Raw genomic sequence first — 17,004 nt, forward strand, 5'->3', positions numbered from 1 at the left:
GTTTTTTTTTAAAGAGAAATTAGCTAATATTACTCTAATTCATGGAGTAATTTGTTGCCAGAAACTTTTGGTTGTTAAAGTTTTTCAAGTTCAAAGGTTCAGACTAGGTATTGGAAGCAACAGTTCAAGTACTTTTCCCAACAAAGATACATAATGGATAATTTTGCCCAGTACATAAATGTAAAAACTATATATTTTTACTTTTTATGTGTAATTTATTTCAATTAGGTTCTCTTGATATTAATTGACATCTTAGTTTAAATTATGCAAAATATTTTTTCTTTAAAGAAATCTGAAAAGTGTTCCCAAACTTTCTATAAACACATTAAATGTATGCATAAATGAACAAAGTCTATACAAAGGCTTTTGGAGTGGGCTTTACTATATTCTGTCCTTGAAGTAGCTTCACCTAACTGTGGTGCAGATCACAGTTTCCATTTTGCACCAGATTCTTTCATTGCATGGACAAACAAACAAAATGTTTGTCACATTACATTACACTTCACTGTAATCTGCTTCGCTATGCCTGGGTGTTTTCGGATACTCTGCAGAAGTTGGGGCCTGTTCAAAACAGTCTAGTGTTTTATCGTCAAGCCCAGTGAACTCCAGCACATCCTCATCATCGAAGCACCAGCCTGGCCAGTCCACATTTACACCCATTGAAGTGATAGGTCTAATGGAAAATAGTGGAAATGACAGAGACTTTTATGTTTACCTAATGGATTTGAAATTACATGCTAAATTAAAAACAATAATTAATATATGCGTAAAATTCAGAGACCACCCCTTTGTTTTCAAGGTGATAATTATTTGCAAGTAATAATAGTAATGGGAAACTGTTCATTTTCAGTTAAATTTATGTAGATCGGCAGGTCATGACATTAACGATAATATTTAATATAATCACACCACAGTTAAAAGCTATGAAATCTCTATATAGTTTATTTTGAATACTACATGTTAATACTGTGTACCTACTTAAACAAAATATATTACAAAATGTATGTGAACACATGACCATCACACCCAATTGAGCTTCAGCATCTCATTTCAAAGCTAATAATATGGAGTCGTTTCAGTCTTTGCTGCTATAGCTGCCTCCACTCTTCTGGAAAGACTTTTCCATAGATTTTGAAGCATGGCTGTGGGATTTGTGTCTATCTATTCACAAGAACAATAGTGACGTTGTACTTTCAGATCAGAAGGCCTAGCTTTATGCAACCTGCATTCAAATTCATCTTAATGATGTTTAGTGGGGTTGAGATCAGGGCTCTTGTTCTTCTTATTTTTTCAGCTTTTTCCATTAGGGGTCGCCACAGCGGATCATCTGTCTCCATACCCCCCTGTCCTCTACAACTGCCTCTTTCAACCCAACCACCTGCATGTCTTTCCTCACCACATCCATAAACCTCCTTCTTGGCCTTCCTCTTTTCCTCCTTCCTGGTGGCTCTATCCTTAGCATTCTCCTACCGAAATACCCCATGTCCCTCCTCTGCACATGTCCAAACCATCTCAATCTTGCCTACCTCAACTTGTTTCCAAAACTTTCTACATGCATTGTCCCTCTAATAAACTCATTTCTAATCTTGTCCATCCTCGTCACTCCCAACAAAACCTCAACATCTTTAGTTCTGCTACCTCCAGCTCGACTTCCTGTCTTTTACTCAATGCCACTGTCTTTAAACCATACAACATCTCAGGTCTCACCACAGTCCTATAAACTTTCCCTTTCACTCTTGCAGATACCCTTCTATCACTAATCACTCCTGCCACTCTTCTCCACCCACTCAACCCTGCCTGCACTCTTTTCTTCACTTCTCTAACACACTCTTCATTACTTTGCACTGTTGAACCCAGGTACCTGAACTCCTCCACCTTCTCCACCTCTTTTCCCTGCAACCGCACCACTCCACTGCCCTCCCTCTCATTCGCACACACTGTCTTACTCCTACTGACTTTCATTCCCCTTTTCTCCAGCATGTACCTTCACCTCTTCAGGCTCTTCTCAACCTGCTCGCTACTCTTACCACAAATAACAATATCATCTGCAAACATCATAGTCTCCTATAGACTCCTGTCTGACTCCATAGACTCCTGTCTGACCCCGTCCGTCAACCTGTCCATCACCACTGCAAACAGAAAAGGGCTCAGAGCTGATCTTTGATGCAGTTTAACCTCCACCTTGAACCAGTCTGTTGTTCCTACTGCAAACTTTACTGCTTTCACACTGCCCTCCTACATGTCCGGCACCACCCTCACATACTTCTCTGACACACCTGACTTCCTCATACAATTTCACAACTCCTCTCTCAGCACCCTGTCATACGCTTTCTCTAAATCCACAAACACACAATGCAACTCCTTCTGACCTTCTCTATACTTCTCCATCAACATTCTCAAAGCAAATAATGCATCTGTGGTGCTTTTCCTCGACATCAAACCATACTGTTGTTCACAGGTGATCACCTCTGCTCTCAGGCTGGCTTCCACTACTTATTCCTATAACTTCATGGTGTGACTGATCAACTTTATTCCCCTGTAGTTACTGCAGGTCTGGACATCTCCCTTGTTCTTAAAGATCGGTATCAGCACACTTCTTCTCCATTCCTCAGGCATCTTCTCACTTTCCAAAATCCTGTTAAACAATCTTGTTAAAAACTCCACTGCCATCTGCTCTTACTTCCTCCTCACTAATTCTATCCACTTCCTGCTCCACCATCTCTACACCATCCAACCATCTCTCTATCTCATTTTCCTCATTCATCAGCTGCTCAAAATACTCCCTCCATCTTCTCAGCACACTCTTCTCACTAGTCAACACATTTCCATCTCCATCCTTTATTGCTCTAACTTGCAGCACATCCTTCCCAGCTCGGTCCCTCTGCCTGGAAAATCGGCCACATCTTCTTGTACTCCTGCCTACTGTTCTCATCACTCTGTTGATCACAATTCTGTTTTGCCGACCTTTTTCTCTTTGTGCTGTCCTGCATTTCCTCATTCCACCACGACTATTTCCAGATGTCACACCAAGTACCTTTCTAGCTGCCACCCTTATCACTTCTGCAGTAGTTGCCCAATCATCCAGCACCTCTTCACCACCACCGAGCCCCTGTCTGACCTCCTCCCTAAATCTCACACTACAGTCTTCCTCTTTCAGTTTCCACCATCTTATTCTTCTTTCAGTCTTCACTCTCCTCCTCTTCTTCTTCACCTCCAAAACCATCCTACAGACCACCAGCCGATGCTGTCTAGCTACACTGTTCCCTGCCAACACCTTACAGTCTCCAACAGCTCAATGAATTCTTGCACAGCCACCTTAGCAACCACCTTTTTGACCTATTTTTGTGCACAGGGCTATTGTCATGCAGGGTCATGTTTGAGTCTGTCCCTTAATTTAATTATAATTCTACAACATACAGAGACCGCCTAGACAATTGTGTACTACCAAACATATGACATTTTGTAATGGTCAGGTGTGTGTGTGATGGTCAGATGGTCAGCCACATACATTTGGCCATATATTGTAAGTACTTCATGGCTCTTTGTCTGAAACTGAATTGAAAAAACTCAGTTGTTTATGTTTAGTTTTGTGTGATACCTTCAACAATACATAATGAATGGCTATTTATTGGGCAAAAATGCTGGTCTCTAAAATGTTGCATAGTACTGTAAAAGCTCTGTATTAGTATGCTGTGAAAATTAAGTTTAGAGTTGATTTAGCTGTTTCGGACATAAGCTTATTCTGTGTAGGCAGAACAGCTCTGTAAGATCAAGACACAGACATAAAACACAGAATGAAACTACTGTCTTCTTTTCAAATGCTAAAATCTCTTCTATTACAGTCATTTCTTTACCATGGAACAAAAAAAAATCCATCAAAACGAATTTCATATCTTAGTAATAATTCCATTGAGTGAATTTGAATATATTTAAATATTGATTGGAAAACTTAGCATGACAAAACTAGCATGGCAATGAAAGCACAAAAAACAATCAAAGAGAAATAAAATATCCACTGGAAATCAGGATCACTATTATACTGTCTAACCTGTTTTGGTAGATGACATAATAAATCATAAAAAATGTACCTGTTGTTCCTGTCATTGTAACTGCTGTCTACGCTGGTCTCTGTATGAGAGTCATACCATCTTGATCTGAACAGCTCTTGCTCCTCTGTTGCTGCCTCTTTCTCTCTGTAACTGGGTGATGGTGATGGAGAAGTGCAGACTAAATGTGGAAAAGTATTGGAACTTTGAGCAGAAGTCTTTTCTAAATGCTTCCCCTCTTTTTTTACTATTCCACGCTCTCTGTCACGCTCCTTGGCCCTTTTCAGGATTCCCTGCAGAGGGGAAGACTGGAGCTCAGGTAAGGATTCAGTCCTCTGTGGTTTTATTCTATTATTCTTTGGAGCATTCTCATTATGTGTCTCTTTTGACAGTTCTGACTCTGACTCTGAAATCCTGTCAAAGGGAAAATTCCAGAACGCCCCTCGATTCTGTTTTACAGAGCCCATTTTAAGTACCAGGTGGTCCTGAGATTTAGAGGTTGTATCAGAGGGTTTGCAGATATTATGGTTCTTGCCAGAATCGGAGACTGATTTGGAATTCATGTTGGTAAACAATGTCAATATTTCTGCCTCAGCTGACATTCTCCTGGTGTTCTGGAGTGAAGCAGGCAGCTGAGAATTCATGGGACGTTTTCTTCGTAACCTTGGTGAATTTAAAGTTCTTGTGAATGTCCATGATTCTGAGAGAGACTCATTTTCATCACCTGATTGGTGAGACCAAGAATTCTGCCATAGATCTGGTTTCTGTGAGGGTTGATGTTTGACACTTTCAGTCTCAACAGGTATAAATTTACTTGGCAATAAAAACTGGCTTGATGATGACTGGCTTAGTGCATTCTTTTCCCTTAATCCACCGACTAACAATAGATGTGGACCGCTAGACTTATTGGTCTCTAATATGTCTTGTTGTGGAAAGGCTTTGGAATTTTTATCTGAAAGGTGTTTATGATTCCATGTTACCCGTCTTTCAACTGCTGGACCATATAAAATATCGCCATCTTTGCAATGTCCATTTTTCTCTCTCTCGCTCTCTTTGGTTTCTTGTGTTGTGTTGTGATCATTATTAAATTCTTTGTCTTGGTTTTGCATTTGTTTGTTCGAAAAATGTGAATGTGCAGGTTGGTTGTGCAAATTCTGCCCTTCTTTCTCAAAGAGTGAAGCAAAAAGACTTGTATACTCAAACTGCTCGGCTGCATCCTTGATATTTGGTATATTGAAAAGAGGAAGTGGGTCTGACTCCTCTAGAATCTGATCACTGGGTTCCTCAAGTGTGACTGTCTCTTTTTTCCGTAAAGACTTCAAGGTTTCCTGAAAGTCAAAAATAAATATTTTTTTGTGGCTACAAAGACTTTGAAATGAGACTAAAATTTAATATCAAAATTCAATAAACAGCTAGAAAGCAGAAAGATTAGTTTGATCCAGATTAGGTTTATTGTTGTCTATTTTTTTATGTCTTTAGCAAACAGCTTGAAAAAAGGGATTTATTACGTTTAGCACCATACCTGGGCTTGGTGGATATTAGTGATCCATGCTGCGCAGCTCTCTGGGCTGGGAGTAGAAACACTGTACACACTGACAGGACAGCCTAGATCACTCACCTCCAATATGACAAAGGAGTCTGTGAGACAGAGACGGAAGTATATGCAGAATCCTCTACAAACATATGCAGAACTGAACACAGCTACGGGCAAACTTTTCCCTACATTTTTTTGTAGTGTGCAACAGAGACAGTAGATTGAACATTGAACACATTGTAATGAATAGTGGGCTCAAGTTCACTAAAACTGGAAGTTAAAGAAGAAAGGAACAGTTGATTTTTTTTCAGTGATAAGATCATATGGTTGCTTCATTCTGATATTCGATGTAAATACTAATTGAAGCTCTAGATGTATCTTTTTTTTTGCATATAATTGAAGAAACATGATCGTCTGATAATGTGGATAATTTGTATGTGGATACATATGTACAAGTAACCAGTAACGTTGTTGTGTGTATCTGCATAAAAACAAAAATTGAAAGCAGACATTTTGCATTAAATCTAGCAAATCATATTCCTCGGAGATCATGGCTATAAACAAAATGTCAAATGCCATAACAAATATTTCATTGTTAAAATGAAATATGTCTTATCGCATGACACAATGGCAGTTTGGATAGTTGTTTTCACTTTGCTTGAAATAAAACATGAGGAGTTTCAAATCATTAAATCATAAGATTACAGATTAGTACTGCCCATGTTTTTCTGGTGTGTATCATTTGCATCTCCCTATTCTAGAATTTACCAAAAGGTTTAGTAGATGTTTCCTGTTCATTAATGCGAGCCTACACACATGCAAATTGTGAGAAAAATCCACAGATCTCATGTCCAATGTATGTACAATCAAATTCTATAAAGTAGATTATTAGTAATTATTGATTTTGTAATCATGTTTGTATTATATATATTAAAAACGGTTTAAAAAGATTTTATTAAATCCTGTTCTTCAGCTCTTAACAGTAAACGACCTTGCTAAGATACATGCAGCTAACTTTTTCCCCAAAGGTAAGCAAACTTATTAATCAAGTTAAATCTCTGTAACATCCCAAAATGTCATTATTGCATGCTAATTATTAATAAAACTGTATCAATAACACATATTCAGTTTTGATTCAGGTCATGTTCTTTGTGTAATAAAGCCCAAAAAGACACTTTACTATGTTAATGAGTAAATCTCACCATGTTAATAATACATGAAGAAGATTTAAAATAAATACTTTAGTATTGCTTAATAATTAAGTAACGTTTTAATGGCTAATAAATACAGTTATTATTAAATGCACCTATTATTATTTGTGGTAATTTATTATTTAAATTGTTAAGTATGAATTAATTATATCAATTCACATGTTGTCAATGCATAATTGGTAAACAATAGGTTCTGCATTGTGGTAAAAAAAATGTCTGTTAAAGTGTGAAGGCTCTAATTTGTTTCAGTAGCATCATTGTTCACCAGAGACACAATTGTTATTTTGGCTGTAAATTATAACAAAAACAAAAAAAATAACAAATATAAATAAACATAAAACATAAACATAAAAATGTATATATATATATATATATATATATATATATATATATATATATATATATATATATATATATATATATACAGTATATATAATTTTTATTTTTTTTTGGCTGGCCTACTTTCTACCAGTGAAACATGAAAAGATCTAGAAAATGGGACACAAACTGACTTAATATCTTGACTTGCTAAACTTCTATTATGCTTTTTAATAATAAAACTGTACTTAAGAAAATAGTACATATGCTGTTTGTGACCTAGAAATAAAATTTCAATTACAGTGAAAAAACCATTTAGAACTTTTTAATTTGTGGTTATTATATGTGCAATTTAGAATAATGTGGTACCTATTTGTTATGTTATTTTAGCTTTGGTTTTATAGAAAGGGGAAATTTCGATCAGGGTTAAAAACTTTGGATTGGGGACTTTGGACTTCTTTATTAAGGAGACATTTAAATGCTCATGTTGTGTTTATGCCAAAACTACTGTTGGCTTTTAATAGCAGATGAAAAATTAGATTGTGATTTAAAAGGGTAGAAGGGTGTCACAGCGGAAAAGAGTATGAGAGGTTAGAAAACTTACAGCCATCCTTGAGTTCTGCACAGTGTATTCTTTCCAGGGACAGTGGGGGGCGCACAACCTTGTGTTTCTCTGATTTCTTTTGGGGTTTGGTCAGCAGTAGCACATCAGTAAAGAGCAACACAAACACTTCCAGCTAATGTCACAACACAAAATATATATTCTATGTAAGTGTGTATACCTCAGACTTCCACACAATATGGTACAATTTCTATTTTCAATGTTTCAATAGAAAGATTTGACACCATCACTGAATCATATATTATGTTATCAATTTAATCTTACTACTGAATCAGCAATGATAAGAAGGCTTACAGTTTGGAAATATGAATACTGTTTTATACCCCAGTTCATTCTTATTAATGATGATACATTATGACTGTTGCTTTAATTAGTATCAGTTGGTGGCTTTAAACAGCTTTATTTCTTTGAGTCATAAGTTCTTTACCTTACTGTCCTTCCTTCCTCTAACCTTCAGGTTCTCTCCTTTTATCAGCTTGCGTAGGTCTCTGGGTCCCATGCCCCGTATAGGGCTAGTTAAATCAAATTGACAGAACTCCTGCATATACTGAGACATAAATACTTACAGTCATTGAAACCCTTCAAGCAAATAATAAAAATGGTCAATAATTATCCATTTACCTTTTCTATTTCTTCACTCATCCCTGGTAATTCATATCCCTCTATTTTCTGTGAAAGGTCAAAGATTGCCAGCTCATCATCCTTAAACAGCAAGTAGTCATTGATACTGTCCAGAAACTGACTGACGCTATTTATCTAAAGGAGGAAAAGAACATTCATTTGCACAATTTCACTATTTTTTTACTTTAACATACATTTATACCACACTGAATTCTCAAATCTTATTGGTCAGAAGTAATGGCAGTAGTGTCAGATGTAAGGCAAAAAAAAAATCCAATATTAATGCACTCATTTAATATTTTATTTTAAAATAATAAATCCCTCACATGGACTTAAATGGTGGGCACACTATTTTATCTAAACATAATTTTGTCTATTTTACAATACATATATTTTTACATCAATAAATGGGATTGAATTTGTACAATAAGAATTATAATCTACACAAAATAGAAAAAGGTTTGGCGACCCCATGACCATAAGATTCCCCAATTTCTATTATATTAACATCCACTCTTTTTTTCCACTTGATTATTGCTTTAGTGGTTGTGAGTTATATCCCAAACTCCAGAAAAAAAAAAATTCAAGAACCAAATTCAAGAATTCAAGAACTTGAGACCTGCAGAAGTTAATGATAATGCATGACTGTTGTAGTGCCCTGTTCAGATATCTCACCATGCGGGAGAGGGTTTTCTGTGTATTTATGTCCTCTGTAGCCTTCAGAATAGCCTTTAATAGTAAGGGATACTTCGTGATCCTCTGGTGGGGCTTTGCCTGCATGTCACCCAGCCTCATTCGCATACATTGGGGATGAGTCTCCACCCACTGAAAAAGGGAACCCAGAATGGGAATATAAAATGCACATTTTGTTTTAATATGACTGACTCTAAAAAAGAGATTTGGGTTAATGAACCATGCAATCAAGTGTAATGAAATACATGTATTTACTGATTACTAATGGTATGATGTTAGCTTTAGAATGGTGCTGTGTCATGTCTACAAGAAATTACATAAATGCATTATATTACAAAAAACGAGGACAAGTATGCAACTATGATAATTGTACATATAGTAATATTCTGTGGTTTAAATCTGATACACATTATTCTGGCCTGGAATTCTGAAAGTATAATATGACTGTAGTACCGTACGAAAAATGTTAAAGTGTGGGTTTATTTCCATCTGTCTGTGTGTGAACTCCAGATTGATCTTTGCCTCCCAACAATAATCCAAATATGCAGAGAAACGGTCAGCAAACTATGAAAACAATGTAGAATTCGAATGAGACACATGGCAGGGTCTTTAGATGCATGGGAATGCATGATGCATGGGAAGTTTAACACATGTTAAATACCTGCAAACATCCAGGATCAAGTTTTAAAGGGTCAAATGGTTGGCCAGACATTTTAACATTCTGCAACATGGGGTAAATCACTTCCAGCCAGAAGCACTTGTGGGCATCACGGATACTGCATATGTTAGAAAAGAGTTGGGCAGCAGATACCTGAAACAAAGCAAGAGAGACATCATTAAATGATTATCTTAAACTAGGCTGCTCTTAAACGCCTACAGAAAACCGCACTCAGATTAATGCAGTTTCCTATCTTGTCAGCAAAAACACGCAATACTTATGTTTCCATGGTGTAACTCTGATATGTACTCAAATAAGAACTGAATGTTCCATTGAAAAATAAATAAAAATTGTTTTTATTGAAAAAATTTTAATATAAATATTAAAATATGTTGCTGTGATGTTCTTGATTCTATTCACAATAAGTTTATGATGGCAGAGAATAAATGATATAAAACTTCAGGTTGATGTACAAACCTCAAGGAGAAATCCTTGTCGGTGAACATGCTCCAGTGCAGCAAGAACAAGCTGTGAAATGTGAGGATGTCTGATTAAACCAAGATTATACTTAAATGTAGAATGAAACAGACAATGTATTTCAGCAAATCCAAAAGATTTAATGAAGTAGCAAGATGTGCAAGATCTCAGAATTTTCCAGAAAATAGTATGCCAGATGATAATATTGCTTAATACACTATAAAATCATTCTCAGTTCAATAAAACCATAGTAAATCGTGAAAGATCAATGACTAGTTCTTCATAACTATTGGTCGAGTAGTAACTTGCTAGCTTTCTTACATCAGTGATAATGGTGAGTTTGTTGATGTAAATTAGCTCAGTTTGGAGAAGTTCCCATATCGCCTCCTGCTGGTGCTTCTGAATCCTTGCCATTGACTATAAGGAGAATAATTTATTAGAAATATACATATTTTATTTGCAAAAATTAAACATATTTGTGTTATTTTAAACATTTTCTGAAGTTAGCCACTTTGTCTCTTTGAAATCTGCAATTCTCTTTCAACCTACTGTCCCTTTCTATCACACACTCCATTGACTTTTCTGTCTCTCCTTTCCTTTTTTGTCTTTCTCAACTGCTTGTTGTATATACAGTATCGTAGAATCTGTAGTTAGTGCACCTTGTGGGAATGCACTATATCAGTCCAGTTGATCTCCAAAATATCATCTTTTTCTCCTTCTTTCCACCACCATTTGAGCTCATCGGGCAGAGCAAATGACTGCAGAGTCTGTTTCAACAACGCCAGCTGTGACTGGCCTCCACCAACATTGCCTCGCTCCTGACAAAAACAAACAGAATGCACACAAGAAAAGAGGGGATTTAATAAAATTAAGATCAGGGGTTATTTTATTGGTATGGTCACTGGTGTATGTAGGCCTGTGCTTATGTGGTAGAAGTAGTAGCTTCCTGGAAAAAAAATTGTGTCTCCAGCTTTTATTATAATAACCAAAAGTAATGCTGCTAACCATTATTTGCTTATAAGAGTGAGGAAGTTTTGTACCTCCTGCATGGAAGTCTTTTCAGTTGGTCCCTGGTCGAACAGCCCCTGAATTGGAGCACCTCTAGATTTTGAGGTTGGAGATCCCTTACCCAATGTAGCGACTAGACGCACCTTTGGCTTCTTTTTCTGAGAATATCACAATTTTGCAGGTGTTACATGTAGAATTGTATACAGAAAGTATATAAAATCGAAACAACTTATTTGGAATATACCAAATTTTAGCAATATAACTGCCTTACAAAAGCATTTAATCAGCTACCTATCCTAATCCTATGTTAGGAACACTATCCAAAACCTATGGCAAAAAAATCTAGAGCCTATTTTATAATCTACAGAAAACTTCTCCAGATCTCACCTTAAAACTCTATCAAAGAGCCTATTTTAGGAAAACTATCCACAGTCTCTCCCAAGAAAACTATTCAGAGCTTATCTTAGTCACAGTACCTCAAACTAACTACCCGGAGCTTATAGCAATACAATTCGGAGCTTATACCAGCAACATTTTGGGAACATTATTTGAGGCCTGTTGTGGGAACACTGGGTACAGGATGCCCATCCTTCACAAGACATCAGATTATATTTTGCTCATGCATGCATGTGCTTCAATAATGAAAGCATTATGTCTGCGACATATACATGGTATATATTATTACATGGTAAAGAAAATCTGGGCCCAACAAAATTGGGTGTGCTGATCGTCAGAAGTACAAATATTTGGAGCATATTTTAGCATAAGAATCGGTCATGAGCTGCTGCTCATGACTTATTTAGCACATATTCTAGGGTGTGTTCAAGATTTTATGCAGTACTATTAATACTAATACTTTTAGAAATTAGTACTTCAAACACCAGATGGCGGTGTTGTGCACATTTTTGAAGAAAACTTCGAGCAAGCGCTTCACTGTGTCGTATTTGTAACACAGTATAACCGAAACTTTTTTTAACTGTTGATTTTTTTCAGGGAGAGTAACATAAGATACCGAAATAAAACAGGGTCTGTTCTTTGCTGTGAAAAGACCACTGTTTCCAGCTGCAGTTTTCAATAAGGAGACAATCTTATGTAAGTCCATGTGACAGAAAAGTACCTGATAACCCAGTGTGTGGTATTTATGATTGTCTGCTGCCCTCTGGTGGCCGAGTGGTGCGTCTGCATTTCGTCCCAAAATCTCATCCGCAGTATCGCTTTCTTTGTCTTTTACTTCCTCCCTGTGTTTCTCCACCCCTCCATTCATTCTCTGGGTCATTATATAATTTTTATCTTCGTGGTATGGCATCACTTCCTCGGTTGCTCATGATTCCTTTGAAAAAATAAGGACAGATGGGTAGATGCAAGAAGGAAAGAGAAAGAGGGGCATTAAATATGTCTTAATGGTTAGGCAAATGAAAAGAATAGATCTTAAACACATGGACAGTAGTGAAGCTATAAAGAAGGAACTAGTTATGCCACAAGGTTTACAAGTATTTGAGCAAGACTGGAAACTGTAACAATACGCAACATATAAAAAAAAATCAGCTTTTGTGTAGCAGCCCTGCTGTGTCCACTAAACATACAAAAGCAACTACGTCTATACAATTTCCTCTTACATACTATTTCAACTATTTTAGCTATTTAATGGCTTTTAAACAAAACAAAACAAAACAACACAACAACAAAAATTAATGTATTCAGACAGAAAGGTGATTTTCCTAATGACAGGTCCCTTACATGCTATATTCATATATAGACTAGTAATCTAATATAAAATCCAGACTTCTAGTTTATTTTTCAATTAAATGTCTATCATTGCGATTTAAAAATCACACAATTCAAAATGAAACTTGATTAAAGTTATGGTATGTTAATCACAGTGTTAAAATACCATGTATTTCACATGAAGTTATATGTTAACATACTGCTGTTAAAGAATGAAGGGATGATTCATTAACCACACATACATGCTTAACAAAATGAGGCAAAACAACCCACCCACGACTGACATCACTAACTACCAAAACATCAGCTTTTGCTCAAGATCATTAGATAACTACATTTTTTTTCCAGGCAAAAAATGTATAGACTCTGCCTCTATGTTACGCACATACAGTATCTTCTTTACATCGCTGTACCATGTGTCTTTATCATAGTTCCTTTCACCATTCACATATCAGCACATTGCTGTAGCTTACAGACAATTAAACCTAAAGTCAGAGGGATATAAGGAAAATAATAAGTTGCCCACCTGCATTAACACATTTGCTATCCAAACACAGACACACACATGCAGCATACAAAACACTCAAGCCAAGTCAAGAACAAGATTACCTGGGCTTAGATGTATAAGTCTTCCTCAGGTAGCGATCTTCATTTTTTTCTCTTCTCCAGCGTAGCTTCAGACTTATTTCTCCCTCTTCCGCAACACTTTCAATAGTAACTGGTCTAGCAAGAGAAGCTGGATTCTTTTGTATACTCTTCCTCATTACAGTTAAGGTGTGTTCAGTAAAGATTTTTTTTATTATTCAGGTCTTGTTTGTTAATCATTATTACATGAAAACAGTAATGGCAATACATTGACATTATCTATGTTTTATTTAGCTTTACATATATCACTGTTTTAACTGTAGGCAATGTCACAAAGCAGCTTTACAGAAGACCACAGTAGCAAGAAAAAACTCCCTGAAATGACATTAGTAGGAAACCATAAGATGAAGCAGATTTAGACCTATCCATTTGGGTAACAATGAATGCAATATACACTCACCATCCACTTTATCTTCCTGGATTTGATGAAAAATTGGAATCTAGAAAATTGGAATAAATCTAGATATTATAAACAGTAATTATTTGTACTTCTGACTTCATAGACTTTCTGACGGCTCAAACCAGTCTAGCCATTCTGCTTTGTATTCGATTGTCACCATTGCATTTTTGGTTGTAGAACTGCAGTTCTTTGTTTTTGACAGTATTCCATGCAGTTGTAAAGACTTGCATGTAAAAACTTTCGAAAGATCAGCAGTTTCAGAAATTCTCAAATCACCGTGTCTGGTACCAAAAACCATGCTACACTCAAAGTCACTGAGATCACATTTTCCTATTCCGATGTTTGCTGTAAACATTAACTTAGTCTTGACCACTTGTATCTGATTCTGATGAAGAATTGCACGAAAAAGCAGGTACTCAGGTGTTTCTAATAAAGTGGTGATTCTTCTACAAACCTGATTCCAAAAAAGTTGGGACACTGTACAAATTGTGACTAAAAAAGGAATGCAATAATTTACAAATATCATAAACCTATATTTTATTCACAATAGAATATTGATAACATATCAAATGGTGAAAGTGAGACATTTTGAAATGTCATGCCAAATATTGGCTCATTTTGGATTTCATGAGAGCTACACATTCCAAAAAAGTTGGGACAGGTAGCAATAAGAGGCCGGAAAAGATAAATGTACATATAAGGAACAGCTGAAGGACTAATTTGCAACTTATTAGGTTGGCAACCTAATACCCCCAACATAAGTGGGTATAAAAAGAGACTCTCAGAGTGGCAGTGTCTCTCAGAAGTCAAGATGGGCAGAGGATTACCAATTCCCCCAATGCTGTGGCAAAAAAATAGTGGAGCAATATCAGAAAGGAGATTCTCAGAGAAAAATTGCAAAGAGTTTGACGTTATCATCATCTACAGTGCATAATATCATCCAAAGATTCAAAGAATCTGGAACAATCTCTGTGCGTAAGGGTCAAGGCTGAAAAACCATACTGGATGCCAGTGATCTTCAGGCCCTTAGACGGCACTGCATCACATACAGGAATGCTACTGTAATGGAAATCACAACATGGGCTCAGGAATACTTCCGGACTAAAGAGGATAAGGACAACCCAAGTTGTTAACAGCGCTTAGTTCAGAATCCTGCATCTCTTATAGTTATGGGGTTGCATGAGTGCCTGTGGCATGGGCAGCTTTTTTGGAAAGGCACTATCTGAAATGCTGAAAGGTATCTCCAAGTTCTAGAACAACATATGCTCCCATCCAGACATCGTCCCTTTCAGGGAAGACCTTGCAACATGACAATGCCAGACCACATTTCATATCACAATTACAACATCATGGCTGAGTAGAAGAAGGATCCGGGTACTGAAATGGCCAGCCTGCAGTCCAGACCTTTCACCTATAGAAAACATTTGGCGCACCATAAAGAGGAAGATGCGACGAAGAAAACCTAAGACAGTTGAGCAACTAGAAGAATGGATCCAGAGGATCTATATGGATCTAGAGGTTAAGATGAGAAACATAAGTAAAAGGATATTAGCATTCCTCTCCAGGAGTGGAATAGAAATATAACAAGAATCCAGAGGATCTGATTATGATCAAAAATTAATGAAAATCATTAGCAATTGGCCAGTGTCAGAATGGTAAAAGGAAGCAGGAAAGTATAAAACGTGTTATAACAATTAAGAAAAGGGCTAATGTGCCGACTAAAGAATGCAGAGAGACAACGTGCCAGTCATAAAAGTTGGGAATGAAAAGTAAACACAACACTTTCCCAGCATATTTGTAGTAATACGTAAAAAGCATTTCACTGCATGTCGAACCCTGTATGTATGTATGTGTGTGACAAATAAAATTTGATTTGATAATATATTAATCAGATTTGAATGATTCTATGACTGTAAATCCCAAGAGGATCCATAAAACAGAAATGTTTGATTTATTACATGTGAAACACTTGAATATCCTCATTAACACCATGTCGATACTGATTCCATCTGTCTGAAGGCAGTTTTCCATAATGAAGTTCTACAATAAGGAACATAAATTTGCTACTCTAAAATGTGTAAGCAGTGACTTAACTTGCTTCTTCCTGGTCCCAGAGTCATGCAGGTCTTAATACAAGAAAATTATTTTTGCTGATCTGCCGATGTCATCGCCTGGCCTTGTGTAAAATAGTAGAAAGGAGGTTAACATGGCATCAATCACAGAGGAGCGACACTGCCCCAACACCGCCGGGGCTAGATTTTACATCTCTATAGAGCCTCCAAGAGTGCCATTCACAATCCTGAAAGACTGTGGTCCTGTGTAAAAATTCAATAATGGGTACTGTTGGCTCCTGTATATTTGCAAACAATGCAGAAGTAATTTCTTCTAAAACAAGTAAATGTGTGCATTCTTTCATTTACTGTTTCCAGATTATAATGGGTGTCATCCCAAAAATATTTTTAAACTAATTTAATTAGGGGAGGAACAAGTAAAAGCAGTACATGTGCCTAATAATAAAGCATGGGAAATGAAATAAGTAAAAAATGTTTTTATTATTCAGTAAAAAAAAAAAAAAAAAAAAAGGTAAAATAGAAATATGCACATACGATTACAAAAATCAACTGGCCTTTAGTTCACCTCTCTTCAGTTTCCATTAGAAGAGATTGATAAAGTTAAATATCTAGCCTGAGTGGGTCAAGAGTAGATCCAAGTCCCATATAGTGTATATTCTCACTGAAGATGTCTGAGGTCATAGCAATCATCATAGGATTGCTTAGAGGGCATTACTCATGGTTTAGTGAAAGCCTCTTATAATTAAATATAGTAAAACCTATAACCTATAAAACCTATAACTTTGAGAATAGTCCCTGCACACTTTGTTAGTTCTGAAATTTGCCATAAAAAAATAACATTCACTAAAAGTTCACAAAGCAGCACATAGCTGCAATTTAAACCGAAAGTGTGAACAATTTAGTATTGTTGCCAAAGCAAGAACTACTGAATTTATATTTTATAACTATTAATTTATATAAAATACTCAGACCAG

General features: G+C 36.3%; 1 protein-coding gene across 3 annotated transcripts; it reads right to left on the minus strand.

The window, feature by feature from the left end:
- Positions 1-281: 281 nt before the first annotated feature.
- plekhg6 (pleckstrin homology domain containing, family G (with RhoGef domain) member 6) lies at positions 282-13,637 on the minus strand. 3 transcript variants are annotated; one of them, XM_046848505.1, is made up of 15 exons: positions 13,523-13,637; positions 12,306-12,518; positions 11,221-11,346; positions 10,840-10,998; positions 10,502-10,597; positions 10,181-10,231; positions 9,707-9,856; positions 9,499-9,609; positions 9,028-9,177; positions 8,353-8,487; positions 8,159-8,269; positions 7,714-7,846; positions 5,569-5,684; positions 4,089-5,374; positions 282-673 (listed from the first exon to the last, which is right to left on the minus strand). In XM_046848505.1, exons 2-15 carry the CDS (start codon positions 12,492-12,494, stop codon positions 496-498), a joined length of 2,991 nt encoding a protein of 996 aa, XP_046704461.1. In that variant the 5' UTR covers positions 12,495-12,518; positions 13,523-13,637; the 3' UTR covers positions 282-495. The 3 variants fall into 3 exon arrangements, with proteins under 3 accessions (XP_046704461.1, XP_046704458.1, XP_046704462.1); XM_046848502.1 differs by having other exon boundaries at positions 8,159-8,278; XM_046848506.1 differs by lacking the exon at positions 11,221-11,346 and having other exon boundaries at positions 8,159-8,278.
- Between the last annotated feature and the right edge of the window lie 3,367 nt (positions 13,638-17,004).

Source organism: Silurus meridionalis, chromosome 4, assembly GCF_014805685.1.
Source record: "Silurus meridionalis isolate SWU-2019-XX chromosome 4, ASM1480568v1, whole genome shotgun sequence".
NCBI classification, from domain to species: domain Eukaryota; kingdom Metazoa; phylum Chordata; class Actinopteri; order Siluriformes; family Siluridae; genus Silurus; species Silurus meridionalis.